The sequence below is a fragment of the Oncorhynchus keta genome, chromosome 13 (assembly GCF_023373465.1).
Source record: "Oncorhynchus keta strain PuntledgeMale-10-30-2019 chromosome 13, Oket_V2, whole genome shotgun sequence".
NCBI classification, from domain to species: Eukaryota; Metazoa; Chordata; class Actinopteri; order Salmoniformes; family Salmonidae; genus Oncorhynchus; species Oncorhynchus keta.
In genome coordinates, this window is record NC_068433.1 from 6,439,595 (window position 1) to 6,458,622 (window position 19,028).

At 44.1% G+C, this 19,028-nt stretch overlaps 2 protein-coding genes across 6 annotated transcripts in view; one reads left to right on the forward strand and one right to left on the reverse strand.

Annotated features, from left to right (window-relative positions):
- LOC118371767 (glucosidase 2 subunit beta-like) overlaps positions 1-19,028 on the forward strand; it is a 317,257-nt gene that overhangs the window by 259,217 nt on the left and 39,012 nt on the right. The gene's annotated exons all lie outside the window — the stretch shown is intronic.
- LOC127906667 (uncharacterized) lies at positions 3,806-5,609 on the reverse strand. Of its 4 annotated transcripts, XM_052459272.1 has the most exons (3): positions 5,127-5,609; positions 4,695-4,982; positions 3,806-4,598 (listed from the first exon to the last, which is right to left on the reverse strand). In XM_052459272.1, the coding sequence occupies exons 1-3, from the start codon at positions 5,572-5,574 to the stop codon at positions 4,324-4,326; spliced, it is 1,011 nt and encodes a 336-aa protein (XP_052315232.1). In that variant the 5' UTR covers positions 5,575-5,609; the 3' UTR covers positions 3,806-4,323. The 4 variants fall into 4 exon arrangements, with proteins under 4 accessions (XP_052315232.1, XP_052315231.1, XP_052315229.1 ...); XM_052459271.1 differs by having other exon boundaries at positions 3,806-4,646; positions 4,887-5,609; XM_052459269.1 differs by having other exon boundaries at positions 4,695-5,609.

Genomic DNA, 19,028 nt, shown 5'->3' on the forward strand with positions numbered 1-19,028 from the left:
AAGTGGAGACCAGGGGTTCACTGCTAACTCAGCCTCGGGTAGGAAGACAGGGAGGCCCCCTCACCCGGGATAGAAGCTCATACCGCGGGATAATCCAGAGCTACGGCTCGTGGTGGGACTTGACCCAACCTGTGGTCCTAGTGGTCCTTCTGTGGCTCAGTTGGTAGAGCATGGCGCTCGTAACGCCAGGGTAGTGGGTTCGATTCCCGGGACCACCCATACGTAGAATGTATGCACACATGACTGTAAGTCGCTTTGGATAAAAGCGTCAGCTAAATGGCATATATTACTATATTACTGTGTGGTCAAGAGAAGATCCACAGGCAAAGACTACCTGCGCGTTAGTGAACCTAGTACGTCGGTCTGGGAGGAGGCCCGTACTCGTCACCTCAACACAGTGCAAATCTCCTTACGAAGTAAAATCATTGGAATCTGAAGAATGACTTCATGCTCTCCTTTCCTCCTCTTCCTCACTACCCACTCACATGTTCTCCATTCCTCCTCTTCCTCACTACCCACTCACATGTTCTCCTTTCCTCCTCTTCCTCACTACCCACTCACATGTTCTCCTTTCCTCCTCTTCCTCACTACCCACTCACATGTTCTCCTTTCCTCCTCTTCCTCACTACCCACTCACATGTTCTCCTTTCCTCCTCTTCCTCACTACCCACTCACATGTTCTCCTTTCCTCCTCTTCCTCACTACCCACTCACATGTTCTCCTTTCCTCCTCTTCCTCACTACCCACTCACATGTTCTCCTTTCCTCCTCTTCCTCACTACCCACTCACATGTTCTCCTTTCCTCCTCTTCCTCACTACCCACTCACGTGTTTTACTGTGTCCTCGTTGAGGGAAAGGGGACAGCATGCAAGCTCTGACTAATTCCACCCAGAGTCTACGTTTGTCAAACAGTATCAGGGCAGAACGGAGCTGTCTGCAGCTGTCTCCTATAACATGTGACTCAAGGTGAGGTCACAGTGTCCTCCGACTGCAGACTCCTTCTGGGCATACTGTGCCAGTCTGTCTCACACAAGATGGCTGCCAGGATGATACTCAGCTCACAGCCACAATGAGCACCCTTCACACACAGACACCAAGTGGAGATAGCAGCACTTTCATATCCTAGTCAGAGTTTTTAACTAGGATACATACGTCTCTGCTTCAAACCATTCCGGTACAACGGTCTCCTCTCAGTGATCACCTTGACGACGGAAAAGGTTTTGCTCGTGTGCCACCCGTTTTGAAAAAAAAAAAAAAACGAAAATGGCATCTAACGAAAAATCTCCAATGTTAAAAAAGCCAACCCAGCTAAGAGGTTATTAAATATTTCAGCTGGTTAACGGAAAGTAAACGGTCATTTTGGATGCAGCAGAGTATAAGACACACAGACACACATGGTAATGGGATTTGCTGGGGTGGGCAGGTGGTGCTACACTGGAACATGTAGCCCACATGTTTCTGTGGTGCTGGGGTGGGCAGGTGGTGCTACACTGGAACATGTAGCCCACATGTTTCCAGGGAGAGAGCAGTGTACTGTGGTACTGGGGGGACATGAATCATAGCCGGCGTGCTGGGAATGAAGTTCATTTTTTATCCAGACAGACCATCACTCAGCCCTTGCAGGATATGGCCGGGCCCCCTGATATCAATCTGCATGGAGACATCCTCCTCTCCCCAGAGTCAGGTAGGGGGAGAGAGGAGGAGGGCTTTGATTTAAACGGCAGCATTTATCACACCTGCTTCAGCATCCTAAAGGACAGAGAGAGACAGAGAGAGAGATAGCAAGAGAGACAGAGAGGGAGAGAGGGGACGAGAGAGAGAGAGGTAGGGAGAGAGAGAGGTAGGGAGAGAGAGAGAGAGACGGAGAGAGAGATAGCAAGAGAGACAGAGAGGGAGAGAGGGGGCGAGAGAGAGAGGTAGGGAGAGAGAGAGAGACGGAGAGATAGCAAGAGAGACAGAGGGAGAGAGGGAGAGTAGGGAAAGAGAGCGAGAGAGAGATGTAGAGAGAGAGAGAGAGAGAGAGAGAGAGAGAGAGAGAGAGAGAGAGAGGGAGGGGGAGAGAGAGGGGGAGGGGAGAGAGAGAGAGAGAGAGAGAGATAGAAGAGAGACAGAGAGAGAGAGAGAGAGAGAGAGAGAGTAGGGAGAGAGAGAGAGAGAGAGAGAGAGAGAGAGAGAGAGAGAGAGAGGGAGAGAGAGAGACAGAGAGAGAGAGATAGCAAGAGAGACAGAGAGGGAGAGAGGTAGGAGAGAGGTAGGGAGAGAGAGAGAGGCAGGGAGAGAGAGAGGTAGAGAGAGAGGGAGAGAGAGAGAGAGAGAGAGGTAGAGAGAGGGGAGAGAGAGAGAGAGAGAGAGGGAGAGGAGAGAGAGAGAGGGAGAGAGCGAGAGGGGGGAGAGAGAGAGGGAGAGGAAGAGAGCGATGGAGGAGAGACAGAGAGAGGTAGAGAGGGGAGAGAGAGAGAGAGGTAGAAAGAGTGAGGAGGGAGAGAGAGAGGGGGGGGGGAGAGGGAGAGAGAGAGGAGAGAGCGAGAGCGATGGAGGGGGAGAGAGAGAGAGAGGGAGAGAGAGAGGGGAGGGGGAGGGGGAGAGAGAGGGAGAGAGAGAGAGTGAGGGAGGGGAGAGAGAGGGAGAGAGAGGGGAGGGGGAGAGAGGGAGAGAGAGGGAGGGGGAGAGAGAGAGAGGGAGGGGGAGGGAGAGAGAGCGAGAGCGATGGAGGGGGAGAGAGGAGAGGGAGGGAGAGAGGGGGAGAGAGAGGGAGGGGGGAGGAGAGAGAGGGGGGGAGAGGAGAGGGGAGGGGAGAGAGAGGGAGGGAGGGAGGGGGAGGGGGAGGGAGAGGGGAGAGAGAGAGGGAGGGAGAGAGAGGGAGAGAGAGGGAGGGGGAGAGGGGAGAGGAGGGAGAGAGGGGGTAGAGAGGGAGGGAGGGGAGAGAGGGAGGGAGGGAGGGAGGAGAGGAGGGAGGGAGAGGAGAGAGAGGGGGAGAGAGAGGGAGGGAGGGAGGGGAGGGAGGGGAGGGGGAGGGAGAGGTAGAGAGGGGAGAGAGAGGGAGGGGAGAGAGAGGTAGAGAGGGGGAGAGAGAGAGGGAGGGGGAGGAGGGAGGGAGAGAGAGAGAGAGGGGGGGAGAGAGGGAGGGAGGGGGGGGAGGGAGAGGGGAGAGAGAGAGAGAGGGGGAGAGAGAGGGAGAGAGAGAGAGGTAGAGAGGGGGGGAGAGAGGAGAGGGAGAGGAGAGAGAGGTAGAGAGGGGAGAGAGAGGGAGGGAGGGGAGAGAGGAGGGAGGGAGAGGAGAGAGAGGGGGAGAGAGAGGAGGGGGGAGAGAGAGAGGGAGAGAGGGGGAGAGAGAGGGAGGGAGGGAGGGAGGAGGGAGGGAGAGGGAGAGAGGGAGGAGAGAGGAGGGAGGGAGGGGGAGAGAGGGAGGGAGAGAGGGGAGAGAGGGGGAGGGAGAGAGGTAGAGAGAGAGAGAGAGGTAGGGGGAGAGAGGTAGAGAGGTAGAGAGAGAGAGGGAGAGAGGGGGAGAGAGAGGAGAGAGAGAGGTAGAGAGGGGGGAGAGAGAGAGAGAGAGGTAGAGAGGGAGGGAGAGAGAGGGAGGGAGGGAGGGAGGGGGGAGGGAGAGAGAGGGAGAGAGAGGGGAGGAGGGAGAGAGGGAGGAGAGAGAGAGAGAGGGGGAGAGAGAGAGGGAGGGGGAGAGGGAGGGAGGGGGAGGGAGAGGGAGAGAGAGGGGGGGAGAGGGAGGGAGGAGAGGGAGGGGGAGGGAGAGGGAGAGAGGGGGGAGAGAGAGGGAGGGAGGGAGGGAGGGAGGGGAGGAGAGGAGAGAGAGAGAGGACATTAACATGCATGACTTGTCATGGGTAGGTGTGATGTTGTACTACTAGTCCAACTTCAACACAAATGATGTTGTTTCCATTGCAGCCACAGCACCACCTCCATGACTAACAGTAGCTGTACTAGATGGAATAGTGAGCGTAGGAATGCTGAAAGGCTTTCAATGGCAGCGCTAGTATCTCTACTGTGATTACTGTGTAGCCTTAATGCATACAATTTAATGTGTACAACACATTACGAACACCTGCTCTTTCCATGATAGACTGACCAGGTGAATCCAGGTGAAAGATATAATCCCTTATTGATGTCACTTGTTAAATCCATTTCAATCAGTGTCGATGAAGGGGAGGAGACAGGTTTAAAGAAGGATGTTTAAGCCTTGAGATAATTGAAACATGGATTGTGTATTTGTGCCAGGGTTAGTGGTAGTAGGTGCCAGGTGCACCGGTTTGAGTGTCAAGAATCGCAACGCTGCTGGGTTTTCCCCCGCTCAACAGTTTCCCGTGTGTATCAAGAATGGTCCACCACCCAGAGGACATCCAGCCAACCTGGAGTCAACATGGGCCAGCATCCCTGTGGAACTCTTTCAACACCTTGTAGAGTAAACATGGGCCAGCATCCCTGTGGAACTCTTTTAACACCTTGTAGAGTCAACATGGGCCAGCATCCCTGTGGAACTCTTTTAACACCTTGTAGAGTCAACATGGGCCAGCATCCCTGTGGAACTCTTTCAACACCTTGTAGAGTCAACATGGGCCAGCATCCCTGTGGAACTCTTTCAACACCTTGTAGAGTCAACATGGGCCAGCATCCCTGTGGAACTCCTTTAACACCTTGTAGAGTCAACATGGGCCAGCATCCCTGTGGAACTCCTTTAACACCTTGTAGAGTCAACATGGGCCAGCATCCCTGTGGAACTCTTTCAACACCTTGTAGAGTCAACATGGGCCAGCATCCCTGTGGAACTCTTTTAACACCTTGTAGAGTCAACATGGGCCAGCATCCCTGTGGAACTCTTTTAACACCTTGTAGAGTCAACATGGGCCAGCATCCCTGTGGAACTCTTTTAACACCTTGTAGAGTCAACATGGGCCAGCATCCCTGTGGAACTCTTTCAACACCTTGTAGAGTCAACATGGGCCAGCATCCCTGTGGAACTCCTTTAACACCTTGTAGAGTCAACATGGGCCAGCATCCCTGTGGAACTCCTTTAACACCTTGTAGAGTCAACATGGGCCAGCATCCCTGTGGAACTCTTTTAACACCTTGTAGAGTCAACATGGGCCAGCATCCCTGTGGAACTCTTTTAACACCTTGTAGAGTCAACATGGGCCAGCATCCCTGTGGAACTCTTTCAACACCTTGTAGAGTCAACATGGGCCAGCATCCCTGTGGAACTCCTTTAACACCTTGTAGAGTCAACATGGGCCAGCATCCCTGTGGAACTCTTTCAACACCTTGTAGAGTCAACATGGGCCAGCATCCCTGTGGAACTCCTTTAACACCTTGTAGAGTCAACATGGGCCAGCATCCCTGTGGAACTCTTTTAACACCTTGTAGAGTCAACATGGGCCAGCATCCCTGTGGAACTCTTTTAACACCTTGTAGAGTCAACATGGGCCAGCATCCCTGTGGAACTCTTTTAACACCTTGTAGAGTCAACATGGGCCAGCATCCCTGTGGAACTCCTTTAACACCTTGTAGAGTCAACATGGGCCAGCATCCCTGTGGAACTCTTTTAACACCTTGTAGAGTCAACATGGGCCAGCATCCCTGTGGAACTCCTTTAACACCTTGTAGAGTCAACATGGGCCAGCATCCCTGTGGAACTCTTTAACACCTTGTAGAGTCAACATGGGCCAGCATCCCTGTGGAACTCTTTTAACACCTTGTAGAGTCAACATGGGCCAGCATCCCTGTGGAACTCTTTTAACACCTTGTAGAGTCAACATGGGCCAGCCGTGTGGAACTCTTTCAACACCTTGTGGAACTCTCCCTTAACACCTTGTAGAGTCAACATGGGCCAGCATCCCTGTGGAACTCCTTTAACACCTTGTAGAGTCAACATGGGCCAGCATCCCTGTGGAACTCTTTTAACACCTTGTAGAGTCAACTTGGGCCAGCATCCCTGTGGAACTCTTTTAACACCTTGTAGAGTCAACATGGGCCAGCATCCCTGTGGAACTCTTTCAACACCTTGTAGAGTCAACATGGGCCAGCATCCCTATGGAACTCTTGGAGTCCGTGCCCCGACCAATTGAGGCTGTTCTGAGGGCAACTCAGTATTAGGAAGGTGTTCCTAAAGATGCCTGTGTTCGCTAGCCTTGCCTTATGCTAGTTGAATGTACAGTATTGTTTAAACCACTAGCCGAATAAATAGCTCTCAGTAACAATCAATTTAGTTTGAGGTTTGCTTTTCTTTGGCTGTGGCTCGTTCATACAGTATAGCCACCCCGTATTGCCATAATGTATAACCCAGGCAGAGAAATGCTCCACGTTGTCCGCAAATATACAGGTAACTCCCAAAGTAAAGGAAACACCACAAGCTACCAGAGCAGCTTCGATGCGCCTTGGCATAGATTCCACACGTATCCGGGAACTCTATTGGAGGGATGTGACACCAATTCTTCCACAATAAATTCCGTAATTTTGTGGGGGTTTTTAACGTGGTGGAAAACGTTGTCTCAAGGCGTCGCTCCAGGGTCTCTGGGTTGAGATCTGATGACTGAGACACACACACACACACACACACACACACCCTTTAAACTCCTTATGTACCTTCGAGGAGGACTCTTTCAAAGTCACTGAGATCTATTCTTCTAGCCATGGTAGCCAAAATAATGGGCAACTGGTTATTTCCATACATGACCCGAAGCATGATGGGATGTTAATTGCTTAATATACTCAGGACCCACACCTGTGTGGAAGCACCTGCTTTCAACATACTTTGTATCCCTTTTTTACTCACGTGTTTCCTTTATTTTGGCAGTTACCTGTAGATGAGATGCACCACATACCCGTCAAATGTATTTCAATGGCTACGTTTTCTATGCTACGCGTTATTTTTCACAGTGATCAGCACATCTGTATTCGTGCTCTGAGAATAGAATAACAACACCATCAGCCACGATAACGTTAACAGGATAAGTTAAATGTAAATGTAAACAGAGTAGAGCAAAAACACTCATACGGTGACAACAGCGTCGTCCGTCTTAATAATGTCCGGTGCACACCGGCGGGAGAAAGACACACCCTGGAAATTCGTGGTCAGTCACCTGAAACGAAAACAGACGTATTGCAGTTCCTATCTGTTTAGAGTTGGGAGGGAAACATGATGTGGTAGCAGTTCCTATCTGTTTAGAGTTGGGAGGGAAACATGATGTGGTAGCAGTTCCTATCTGTTTAGAGTTGGGAGGTAAACATGATGTGGTAGCAGTTCCTATCTGTTTAGAGTTGGGAGGGAAACATGATGTGGTAGCAGTTCCTATCTGTTTCAGTTGGGAGGGAAACATTATGTGGTAGCAGTTCCTATCTGTTTCAGTTGGGAGGGAAACATTATGTGGCAGCAGTTCCTATCTGTTTAGAGTTGTGAGGGAAACATGATGTGGCAGCAGTTCCTATCTGTTTAGAGTTGTGAGGGAAACATGATGTGGTAGCAGTTCCTATCTGTTTAGAGTTGTGAGGGAAACATGATGTGGCAGCAGTTCCTATCTGTTTAGAGTTGTGAGGGAAACATGATGTGGTAGCAGTTCCTATCTGTTTAGAGTTGGGAGGGAAACATGATGTGGTAGCGGTTCCTATCTGTTTCAGTTGGGAGGGAAACATTATGTGGCAGCAGTTCCTATCAGTTTCAGTTGGGAGGGAAACATTATGTGGCAGCAGTTCCTATCTGTTTCAGTTGTGAGGGAAACATGATGTGGTAGCAGTTCCTATCTGTTTCAGTTGTGAGGGAAACATGATGTGGTAGCAGTTCCTATCTGTTTCAGTTGGGAGGGAAACATTATGTGGCAGCAGTTCCTATCTGTTTCAGTTGTGAGGGAAACATGATGTGGTAGCAGTTCCTATCTGTTTAGAGTTGTGAGGGAAACATGATGTAGTAGCGGTTCCTATCTGTTTCAGTTGTGAGGGAAACATGATGTGGTAGCAGTTCCTATCTGTTTAGAGTTGGGAGGGAAACATGATGTGGTAGCAGTTCCTATCTGTTTAGAGTTGTGAGGGAAACATGATGTGGTAGCAGTTCCTATCTGTTTAGAGTTGGGAGGGAAACATGATGTGGTAGCAGTTCCTATCTGTTTCAGTTGGGAGGGAAACATGATGTGGTAGCAGTTCCTATCTGTTTCAGTTGGGAGGGAAACATGATGTGGTAGCAGTTCCTATCTGTTTCAGTTGGGAGGGAAACATGATGTGGTAGCAGTTCCTATCTGTTTCAGTTGGGAGGGAAACATGATGTGGTAGCAGTTCCTATCTGTTTCAGTTGGGAGGGAAACATGATGTGGTAGCAGTTCCTATCTGTTTAGAGTTGTGAGGGAAACATGATGTGGTAGCAGTTCCTATCTGTTTAGAGTTGGGAGGGAAACATGATGTGGTAGCAGTTCCTATCTGTTTCAGTTGGGAGGGAAACATGATGTGGTAGCAGTTCCTATCTGTTTCAGTTGGGAGGGAAACATGATGTGGTAGCAGTTCCTATCTGTTTAGAGTTAGGAGGGAAACATGATGTGGTAGCAGTTCCTATCTGTTTAGAGTTGGGAGGGAAACATGATGTGGTAGCAGTTCCTATCTGTTTAGAGTTGGGAGGGAAACATAATGTGGTAGCAGTTCCTATCTGTTTAGAGTTGGGAGGGAAACATGATGTGGTAGCAGTTCCTATCTGTTTCAGTTGGGAGGGAAACATGATGTGGTAGCAGTTCCTATCTGTTTAGAGTTGGGAGGGAAACATGATGTGGTAGCAGTTCCTATCTGTTTAGAGTTGGGAGGGAAACATAATGTGGTAGCAGTTCCTATCTGTTTAGAGTTGGGAGGGAAACATGATGTGGTAGCAGTTCCTATCTGTTTCAGTTGGGAGGGAAACATGATGTGGTAGCAGTTCCTATCTGTTTAGAGTTGGGAGGGAAACATGATGTGGTAGCAGTTCCTATCTGTTTAGAGTTGGGAGGGAAACATGATGTGGTAGCAGTTCCTATCTGTTTAGAGTTGGGAGGGAAACATGATGTGGTAGCAGTTCCTATCTGTTTCAGTTGGGAGGGAAACATGATGTGGTAGCAGTTCCTATCTGTTTCAGTTGGGAGGGAAACATCTACTGGTAGCAGTTCCTATCTGTTTCAGTTGGGAGGTAAACATGATGTGGCAGCAGTTCCTATCTGTTTAGAGTTGGGAGGTAAACATGATGTGGTAGCAGTTCCTATCTGTTTAGAGTTGGGAGGGAAACATGATGTGGTAGCAGTTCCTGCCTGTTTCAGTTGGGAGGGAAAATCTACTGGTAGCAGTTCCTATCTGTTTCAGTTGGGAGGGAAACATGATGTGGTAGCAGTTCCTATCTGTTTCAGTTGGGAGGGAAAAATCTACTGGTAGCAGTACACGGCATGACTTCTGGCTAGCTGAAACCAATGACTCATGAAAGCGTTTTGCATGGAGTAATTATCTATGTTGAATAAGCCATTTGCTCTGTAGCTGCTAACAACAACAGAACACTTTACCTGCATGGGCCATAATAACCTTTCGCCATGAGCAGCTAAAATATTCATGTATGCCTTTATGGAGTTTGCTTTGGATAAACACAGCGGAAATGGATCTACATACGCAGATATGGAACAGTGGGTGGGCCTAAACATAGCTCTAAGGACGCTGAACTCAAAAGACCCAAATACTGTACTGTACATTGAAGTAGAGACAACAAAACTAATTCATTCATGAAGTACTAAAAAACTGTTTCCCATTACAATCTAACAATTCAAATATGTTGACGTTACAAAGTAGGATATAAGAGACATCGTAGTCTGGGCAAAACAGACATCATTCATCATCATAGTAGGACACAATTCAAAAAGGCACTTGCACATCGGAGCAATCTCTTTGCAGGTGCATGGCAACAGTTGAACAAGACAATTCAAATATGTTGAAACGTTACAAAGTAGGATATAAGAGACATCGTAGTCTGGGCAAAACAGACATCATTCATCATCATAGTAGGACACAATTCAAAAAGGCACTTGCACATCGGAGCAATCTCTTTGCAGGTGCATGGCAACAGTTGAACAAGATGAAGGACAAAGGAAACACTGCTCTTGGTAGCATCACTGATATTTCATCATCATAGTAGGATAAAACAGACGTCATTCATCGTCAGAGCTTTGAAACAGACATCATTCATCATAGGTCGATCATCATAGTAGGATAAAAATATCATTCATCATCATAGTAGGATAAAACAGACATCATTCATCATTTCCATCATCATCAGTAGGATAAAACAGACATCATTCATCATCATAGTAGGATAAAACAGACATCATTCATCATCATAGTAGGATAAAACAGACATCATTCATCATCATAGTAGGATAAAACAGACATCATCATCATCATAGTAGGATAAAACAGACATCATTCATCATCATAGTAGGATAAAACAGACATCATTCATCATCATAGTAGGATAAAACAGACATCATTCATCATCATAGTAGGATAAAACAGACATCATTCATCATCATAGTAGGATAAAACAGACATCATTCATCATCATAGTAGGATAAAACAGACATCATCATCATAGTAGGATAAAACAGACATCATTCATCATCATAGTAGGATAAAACAGACATCATTCATCATCATAGTAGGATAAAACAGACATCATCATCATAGTAGGATAAAACAGACATCATCATCATCATAGTAGGATAAAACAGACATCATTCATCATCATAGTAGGATAAAACAGACATCATTCATCATCATAGTAGGATAAAACAGACATCATTCATCATCATAGTAGGATAAAACAGACATCATTCATCATCATAGTAGGATAAAACAGACATCATTCATCATCATAGTAGGATAAAACAGACATCATTCATCATCATAGTAGGATAAAACAGAGGATCATTCATCATCATAGTAGGATAAAACAGACATCATCATCATAGGATAAAACATCATCATAGTCATCATCATAGTAGGATAAAACAGACATCATTCATCATCATAGTAGGATAAAACAGACATCATTCATCATCATAGTAGGATAAAACAGACATCATTCATAGTAGGATAAAACATCATATCATCATAGTAGGATAAAACAGACATCATTCATCATCATAGTAGGATAAAACAGACATCATTCATCATCATAGTAGGATAAAACAGACATCATTCATCATCATAGTAGGATAAAACAGACATCATTCATCATCATAGTAGGATAAAACAGACATCATTCATCATCATAGTAGGATAAAACAGACATCATTCATCATCATAGTAGGATAAAACAGACATCATTCATCATCATAGTAGGATAAAACAGACATCATTCATCATCATAGTAGGATAAAACAGACATCATTCATCATCATAGTAGGATAAAACAGACATCATTCATCATCATAGTAGGATAAAACAGACATCATTCATCATCATAGTAGGATAAAACAGACATCATTCATCATCATAGTAGGATAAAACAGACATCATTCATCATCATAGTAGGATAAAACAGACATCATCATCATAGTAGGTCAAGACATGTCCAGACAAATCAAAGATCTAAATCCCTTTATGTCCAGTGGCATGGTGGGACTACTGGCTGGACTAGTGCCTCATATCCCTTAGCTGTATCAGTCTCTGTTGTCTCTCTGACTGGGGAGGGGGGCATTTAAATGGGGCTGAAAGAGAAGCAGGGGTCGGCGGGTCACAGAGCCGGGGCTCTGGGGAAATCAGGTGGCCACGCGCCTGGGTTCACAGGGTCGCAGTGTGCTGCCCCATAGGGTTCAAGGAGCCTCCCCATGGGCGCAGGTTCAAAACGCTCTCTGCAGACGCTGTGTCATCGCTCACAGCAAATCAGGGGACAGAACAAGAGGCTTTGGAATTGCGACCAGGCCGGCGAGCAGCTTGCCCGTTCACCAATTAACCTTGGGAGCCCACAATGTTGCCTAGTCCTTTCTTGGATCATGTCCAATATCTCACTAGAAAGATGACGAGTAAGCGGACCACGGACCAGAACACTATAGTGAACTATTAACAAAATATATACACAGAAATACATATAGGAGATCAGCCTATAAAATGTCCTGCTGTTAAATGTAGCCTGATCTGGTTAACTATCCGGTTAAATATCTGGTTAATATAGGCTGATATGGTTAACTGTAGTCTGATCTGGTTCAATATCTGGTTAACTATAGGCTAATCTGGTTAAATATCTGGTTAACTATAGGCTAATCTGGTTAAATATCTGGTTAACTATAGGCTAATCTGATTAAATATCTGGTTAACTATAGGCTAATCTGGTTAAATATCTGGTTAACTATAGGCTAATCTGATTAAATATCTGGTTAACTATAGGCTAATCTGGTTAAATATCTGGTTAACTATAGGCTAATCTGGTTAAATATCTGGTTAACTATAGGCTAATCTGGTTAAATATCTGGTTAACTATAGGCTAATCTGGTTAAATATCTGGTTAACTATAGGCTAATCTGGTTAAATATCTGGTTAACTATAGGCTAATCTGGTTAAATATCTGGTTAACTATAGGCTAATCTGGTTAAATATCTGGTTAACTATAGGCTAATCTGGTTAGATATCTGGTTAACTATTTGTTTAACTATATGCTAATCTGGTTAGATATCTGGTTAACTATTTGGTTAACTATAGGCTAATCTGGTTAAATATCTGGATAACTATAGGCTAATCTGGTTAAATATCTGGTTAACTATAGGCTAATCTGGTTAAATATCTGGTTAACTATTTGGTGAACTATAGGCTAATCTGGTTAAATATCTGGTTAACTATAGGCTAATCTGGTTAAATATCTGGTTAACTATTTGGTTACCTATAGGCTAATCTGGTTAAATATCTGGTTAACTATTTGGTTAACTATAGGCTAATCTGGTTAAATATCTGGTTAACTATAGGCTAATCTGGTTAAATATCTGGTTAACTATAGGCTAATCTGATTAAATATCTGGTTAACTATAGGCTAATCTGATTAAACATCTGGTTAACTATAGGCTAATCTGATTAAATATATGGTTAACTATAGGCTAATCTGGTTAAATATCTGGTTAACTATAGGCTAATCTGGTTAAATATCTGGTTAACTATAGGCTAATCTGGTTAAATATCTGGTTAACTATTTGGTTAACTATAGGCTAATCTGGTTAGATATCTGGTTAACTATTTGGTTAACTATAAACTAATCTGGTTAAATATCTGGATAACTATAGGCTAATCTGGTTAAATATCTGGTTAACTATAGGCTAATCTGGTTAAATATCTGGTTAACTATAGGCTAATCTGATTAAATATATGGTTAACTATAGGCTAATCTGGTTAAATATCTGGTTAACTATAGGCTAATCTGGTTAAATATCTGGTTAACTATAGGCTAATCTGGTTAAATATCTGGTTAACTATTTGGTTAACTATAGGCTAATCTGGTTAGATATCTGGTTAACTATTTGGTTAACTATAGGCTAATCTGGTTAAATATCTGGATAACTATAGGCTAATCTGGTTAAATATCTGGTTAACTATAGGCTAATCTGGTTAAATATCTGGTTAACTATTTGGTGAACTATAGGTTAATCTGGTTAAATATCTGGTTAACTATAGGCTAATCTGGTTAAATATCTGGTTAACTATAGGCTAATCTGGTTAAATATATGGTTAACTATAGGCTAATCTGGTTAAATATCTGGTTAACTATTTGGTGAACTATAGGCTAATCTGGTTAAATATCTGGTTAACTATAGGCTAATCTGGTTAAATATCTGGTTAACTATTTGGTTACCTATAGGCTAATCTGGTTAAATATCTGGTTAACTATAGGCTAATCTGGTTAACTATCTGGTGAACTGTTGGCTGATCTGGTTAAATATCTGGTTAAATATAGGCTAATCTGGTTAAATATCTGGTTAACTATCTGGTTAAATATAGGCTGATCTAGTTAACTATTTGATTAACTATGGTCTGACCTGGTTAACTGTAGGCTGATCTGGTTAACTGTTGGCTGATCTGCTTGCTATAAGCTGATCTGGTTAACTATCTGGTTAACTGTTGGCTGATCTGGTTAACTATCTGGTTAACTATAGGCTGATCTGGTTAACTATCTGGTTAACTGTTGGCTGATCTGGTTAACTATAGGCTGATAAGGTTAACTATCTGGTTAACTATAGGCTGATCTGGTTAACTATCTGGTTAACTCTGGTTAACTAGGCTTATCTGGTTAACTAGGCTCTGGTTAACTGTCTGGTTAACTATGATAACTTTAGGCTGATCTGGTTAACTATAGGCTGATCTTGTTAACTATCTGGTTAACTATAGGCTTATCTGGTTAACTGTCTGGTTAACTATAGGCTGATAAGGTTAACAATCTGGTTAACTATAGGCTGATCTTATTAACTATCTGGTTAACTGTCATGTTAACTGTAGGCTGATCTGGTTAACTATCTGGTTAACTATATGCTGATCTGGTTAACTAGCTGGTTAAATATAGGCTGATCTGGTTAACTAGCTGGTTAAATATAGGCTGATCTGGTTAACTAGCTGGTTAAATATAGGCTGATCTGGTTAACTAGCTGGTTAAATATAGGCTGATTAAATATAGGCTGATCTGGTTAACTAGCTGGTTAAATATAGGCTGATCTGGTTAACTAGCTGGTTAAATATAGGCTGATCTGGTTAACTAGCTGGTTAAATATAGGCTGATCTGGTTAACTAGCTGGTTAAATATAGGCTGATTTGGTTAAATATAGGCTGATCTGGTTAACTATCTGGTTAAATATAGGCTGATTTGGTTAACTATCTGGTTAAATATAGGCTGATCTGGTCCTATATGTATGTCTTTATATATTCTGTTAGTAGTTCACTATAGTGTTCTGCATCGTATGGCCACTTCTTTTTTATTTGTTTTTAAATACAATTTAAAAAATAAAATAAATTATTTAACCATTATTTAACTAGGCAAGTCAGTTAAGAACAAATTATTATTTACAATGATGGCCTACCCCGGCCAAACCCGGACGACGCTGGGCCAATTGTGCGCCGCTTTATGGGACTCCAAATCATGGCCGGTTGTGATGCATCTTTCTTGGATTTCATGCCATTTAGGGGCATACCCTCACCTCACCAATATCGCACTGGAGAAAGGAGACAACAGAGGCAGAGTCATTCCAGAGTCATTCGGATTACGTAGTGCTTTTATGCCACCACAGTGATAACTCACAGATATACATTAGCACCACCACAGTGATAACTCACAGATATACATTAGTGCCACCACAGTGATAACTCACAGAGATACATTAGTGCCACCACAGTGATAACTCACAGAGATACATTAGTGGCACCACAGTCATAACTCACAGATATACATTAGTGGCACCACAGTGATAACTCACAGAGATACATTAGTGGCACCACAGTCATAACTCACAGATATACATTAGTGGCACCACAGTCATAACTCACAGATATACATTAGTGGCACCACAGTCATAACTCACAGATATACATTAGTGGCACCACAGTCATAACTCACAGATATACATTAGTGCCACCACAGTGATAACTCACAGATATACATTAGTGGTACCACAGTGATAACTCACAGAGATACATTAGCACCACCACAGTGATAACTCACAGTGATACATTAGTTGCACCACAGTGATAACTCACAGATATACATTAGTGCCACCACAGTGATAACTCACAGAGATACATTAGTGGCACCACAGTCATAACTCACAGATATACATTAGTGGCACCACAGTCATAACTCACAGATATACATTAGTGGCACCACAGTCATAACTCACAGATATACATTAGTGGCACCACAGTGATAACTCACAGATATACATTAGTGGTACCACAGTGATAACTCACAGAGATACATTAGCACCACCACAGTGATAACTCAGAGTGATAACTCAGAGATACATTAGTGCCACCACAGTGATAACTCAGAGATACATTGGTGGCACCACAGTGATAACTCACAGAGATACATTAGCACCACCACAGTGATAACTCACAGCGATACATTAGTTGCACCACAGTGATAACTCACAGATATACATTAGTGCCACCACAGTGATAACTCACAGAGATACATTAGTGGCACCACAGTGATAGCACACAGAGATACAATAGCACCACTACAATGATAACTCACATTAGTGGCACCACAGTGATAACTCACAGATATACATTAGTGGCACCACCATCGTGATAACTCACAGAGATACATTAGTGGCACCACAGTGATAACTCACAGATATACATTAGTGGCACCACCATATACATTAGTGGCATAAACTCACAGAAATGCATTAGTGGCACCACAGTGATAACTCACAGAAATACATTAGTGGCACCACAGTGATAACTCACAGATATACATTAGTGGCACCACAGTGATAACTCACAGAAATACATTAGTGGCACCACAGTGATAACTCACAGAAATACATTAGTGGCACCACAGTGATAACTCACAGAAATACATTAGTGGCACCACAGTGATAACTCACAGAGATACATTAGTGGCACCACAGTGATAACTCACAGAAATACATTAGTGGCACCACAGTGATAACTCACAGAAATACATTAGTGGCACCACAGTGATAACTCACAGATATACATTAGTGGCAGCACAGTGATAACTCACAGAGATACATTAGTGGCACCACAGTGATAACTCACAGAAATACATTAGTGGCACCACAGTGATAACTCACAGAGATACATTAGTGGCACCACAGTGATGAACTCACAGATATACATTAGTGGCACCACAGTGATAACTCAAATGAAATGCTGTGGGGGAGAAAAAAAAACATATACTGATTGAAAGAAATTCATCTTCTCTTTTTTATGGGGAGGATTGTGATGGGGGGGGGGGCGCATGCAGCAGACGTATTGCTGTTGTGCTACAAGAGTCAAAGAAAAAGAAAAGGTCTATTGTAAAAGCAAACAAAAACCTACTGGTACTGTCAGTGGCCTTTGCAGGTTCACATTACTCGGTGTTCAAACCCACAGGTCTCCCTTGAGCCGCTTTATTGAACAGTAGATTTTCAAACAAAACAAAAATTGAGAATGGAGGTAGCCTAGCAACATTGAGACCATGGAGAAGAAGCGCGGCGTACCCGCTGTGAATGTGGCATGCGGCATCCAGCCAGTCTTCTGCAGTAAAGCCCCGAGGAGAGCGGAATGTTCTGGTCACTGTGAAGATATACATCTGCCTTCAATCGAGAAGTGCCAGCAAACCTTCATTTCGGGAATACAAAAATTACTAAAAAAACGAAGGTATAATCTAACAGCGCATATAATTATGTTTAACCTTTTTGAGAAACTTTTGTTGTTAAATGCTTTAATGATGTGATTGATCCTTCTGGCTTTGTTTGTACATTTTAACTGTACAATTGTTTACGCCCAAATAAATCAAATCCTGTGAGCTATGATCGCTGTGCACACCTATAGCTTATGACAGCGTTATATAGTATGAACAAAGGCCTCTCATAGGATGTGTCTTCAGATGAATTACAACCTGCCCTCAGGAGTGAGCTCAGCAGTTGTCCTAAAATATAAACGCCCCGAAGCGATGACAGCCCTGCATGGGGCGTGGGGGAGGGAGGGGGGGTGACTGAACTGAACGATCCAGCTGAGGCAAATTCATGGGGGACTGGCCAGAAAGAGAAACTCCACTTCTGTGGCCATGGTAATATGGAAATGTGTTAATTTGATCAACAATAGTTGATGCCTCACGAGAGACGCTGGAAAACCCCAGAGCCTTTTTGAAAAGTACTACAAGAGAGATTCTCTGACAGAAAATGCATCCCATCCCTTCTCCTATAAGTTGAATGACTGTACATTTGCATTTTTTTTCAGCAGTAGCGGTGCATGTATAAACAGTGGGGAAGTGTGAGATTCTCACAATGGGTGGCCATTTTGTGGGCATGCCAATCACAAGGGAGATGTAAAACATTATGATAAGTCCATTACAACTTCAGAGGGTTACAAGGGATCGCAGTCAAATGCCCATAACCGTCGAAGATTTGAGAACGGCACAGGCCATTAGCTTTTGACGATACGAGATTAGTGAGATGCTGATGGTTTCGGTGTTATGTTTGAAGGACGATAATGTTGAATTGTGTTCTACAAACATGTACACTGACTATACCATACATTAAGGACACCTTCCTAATATTGAGTTGCACCCCCCCCCCTCCCCCACAGTCCCCCATCCTTTTTGCCCCCAGAACAGCCTCAGTTCATCAGGACATGGACTCTACAAGGTGTTGAAAGCGTCCCACAGGGATGCTGGGCCCATGTTGACTCCAATGCTTCTCACAGTTGTGTCAAGTTGGCTGGATGTCCTTTGGGTGGAGGAGCATTCTTGATACACACAGGAAAAACTGTTGAGAGTGGAAAAACCCAGCAGCTTTGCAGTTCTTGACACAAACCGGTGCGCCTTGGCACCTACTACCACACCCCGTTCAAAGGCACTTAAATATTTAGTCCCGTTCACCCTCTGAATGGCACACATCACAATCCATGTCTTCAAGGCTTTAACATCCTTCTTTAAACCTGTCTCCTCCCCTTCATCGACACTGATTGAAGTGGATTTAACAAGTGACATCAATAAGGGATCATAGTTTTCACCTGGACTCACCTGGTCAGTCTATGTCATGGAAAGAGCAGGTGTTCATAATGTTTTGTATACTCTGTGTATATGCGAATGGAAGCACATTTGAATTCGGTCCTAGCTAGAATAATTACGACTCGGTTAGCTATTAGCATCACATTCTCTACACGGTTTCTTAGAAGACTGTGCACTTTAAATCATTGAGAGTTGAACTTGGAAAAGGAACAATTAGACTTTTGTGACAGGTCTCTCTAATCCTTCAAACAGGTTATCTTCTATTTTAGGCTGTTTGTTGAAAGAGTGCCAATTGTCACGTTTTGAGTCTTTTGATGCTCTT

Bases quoted from the DNA above. Each gene is read 5' to 3' on its own strand.
- LOC127906667 (XM_052459269.1), bottom strand. From the start codon at position 5,574: ATGTTGACTCTACAAGGTGTTAAAAGAGTTCCACAGGGATGCTGGCCC. The intron at 4,599-4,694 runs GTGTTAAAGGAG...TGACTCTACAAG, and splicing joins GCCCATGTTGACTCTACAAG to GTGTTGAAAGAGTTCCACAG.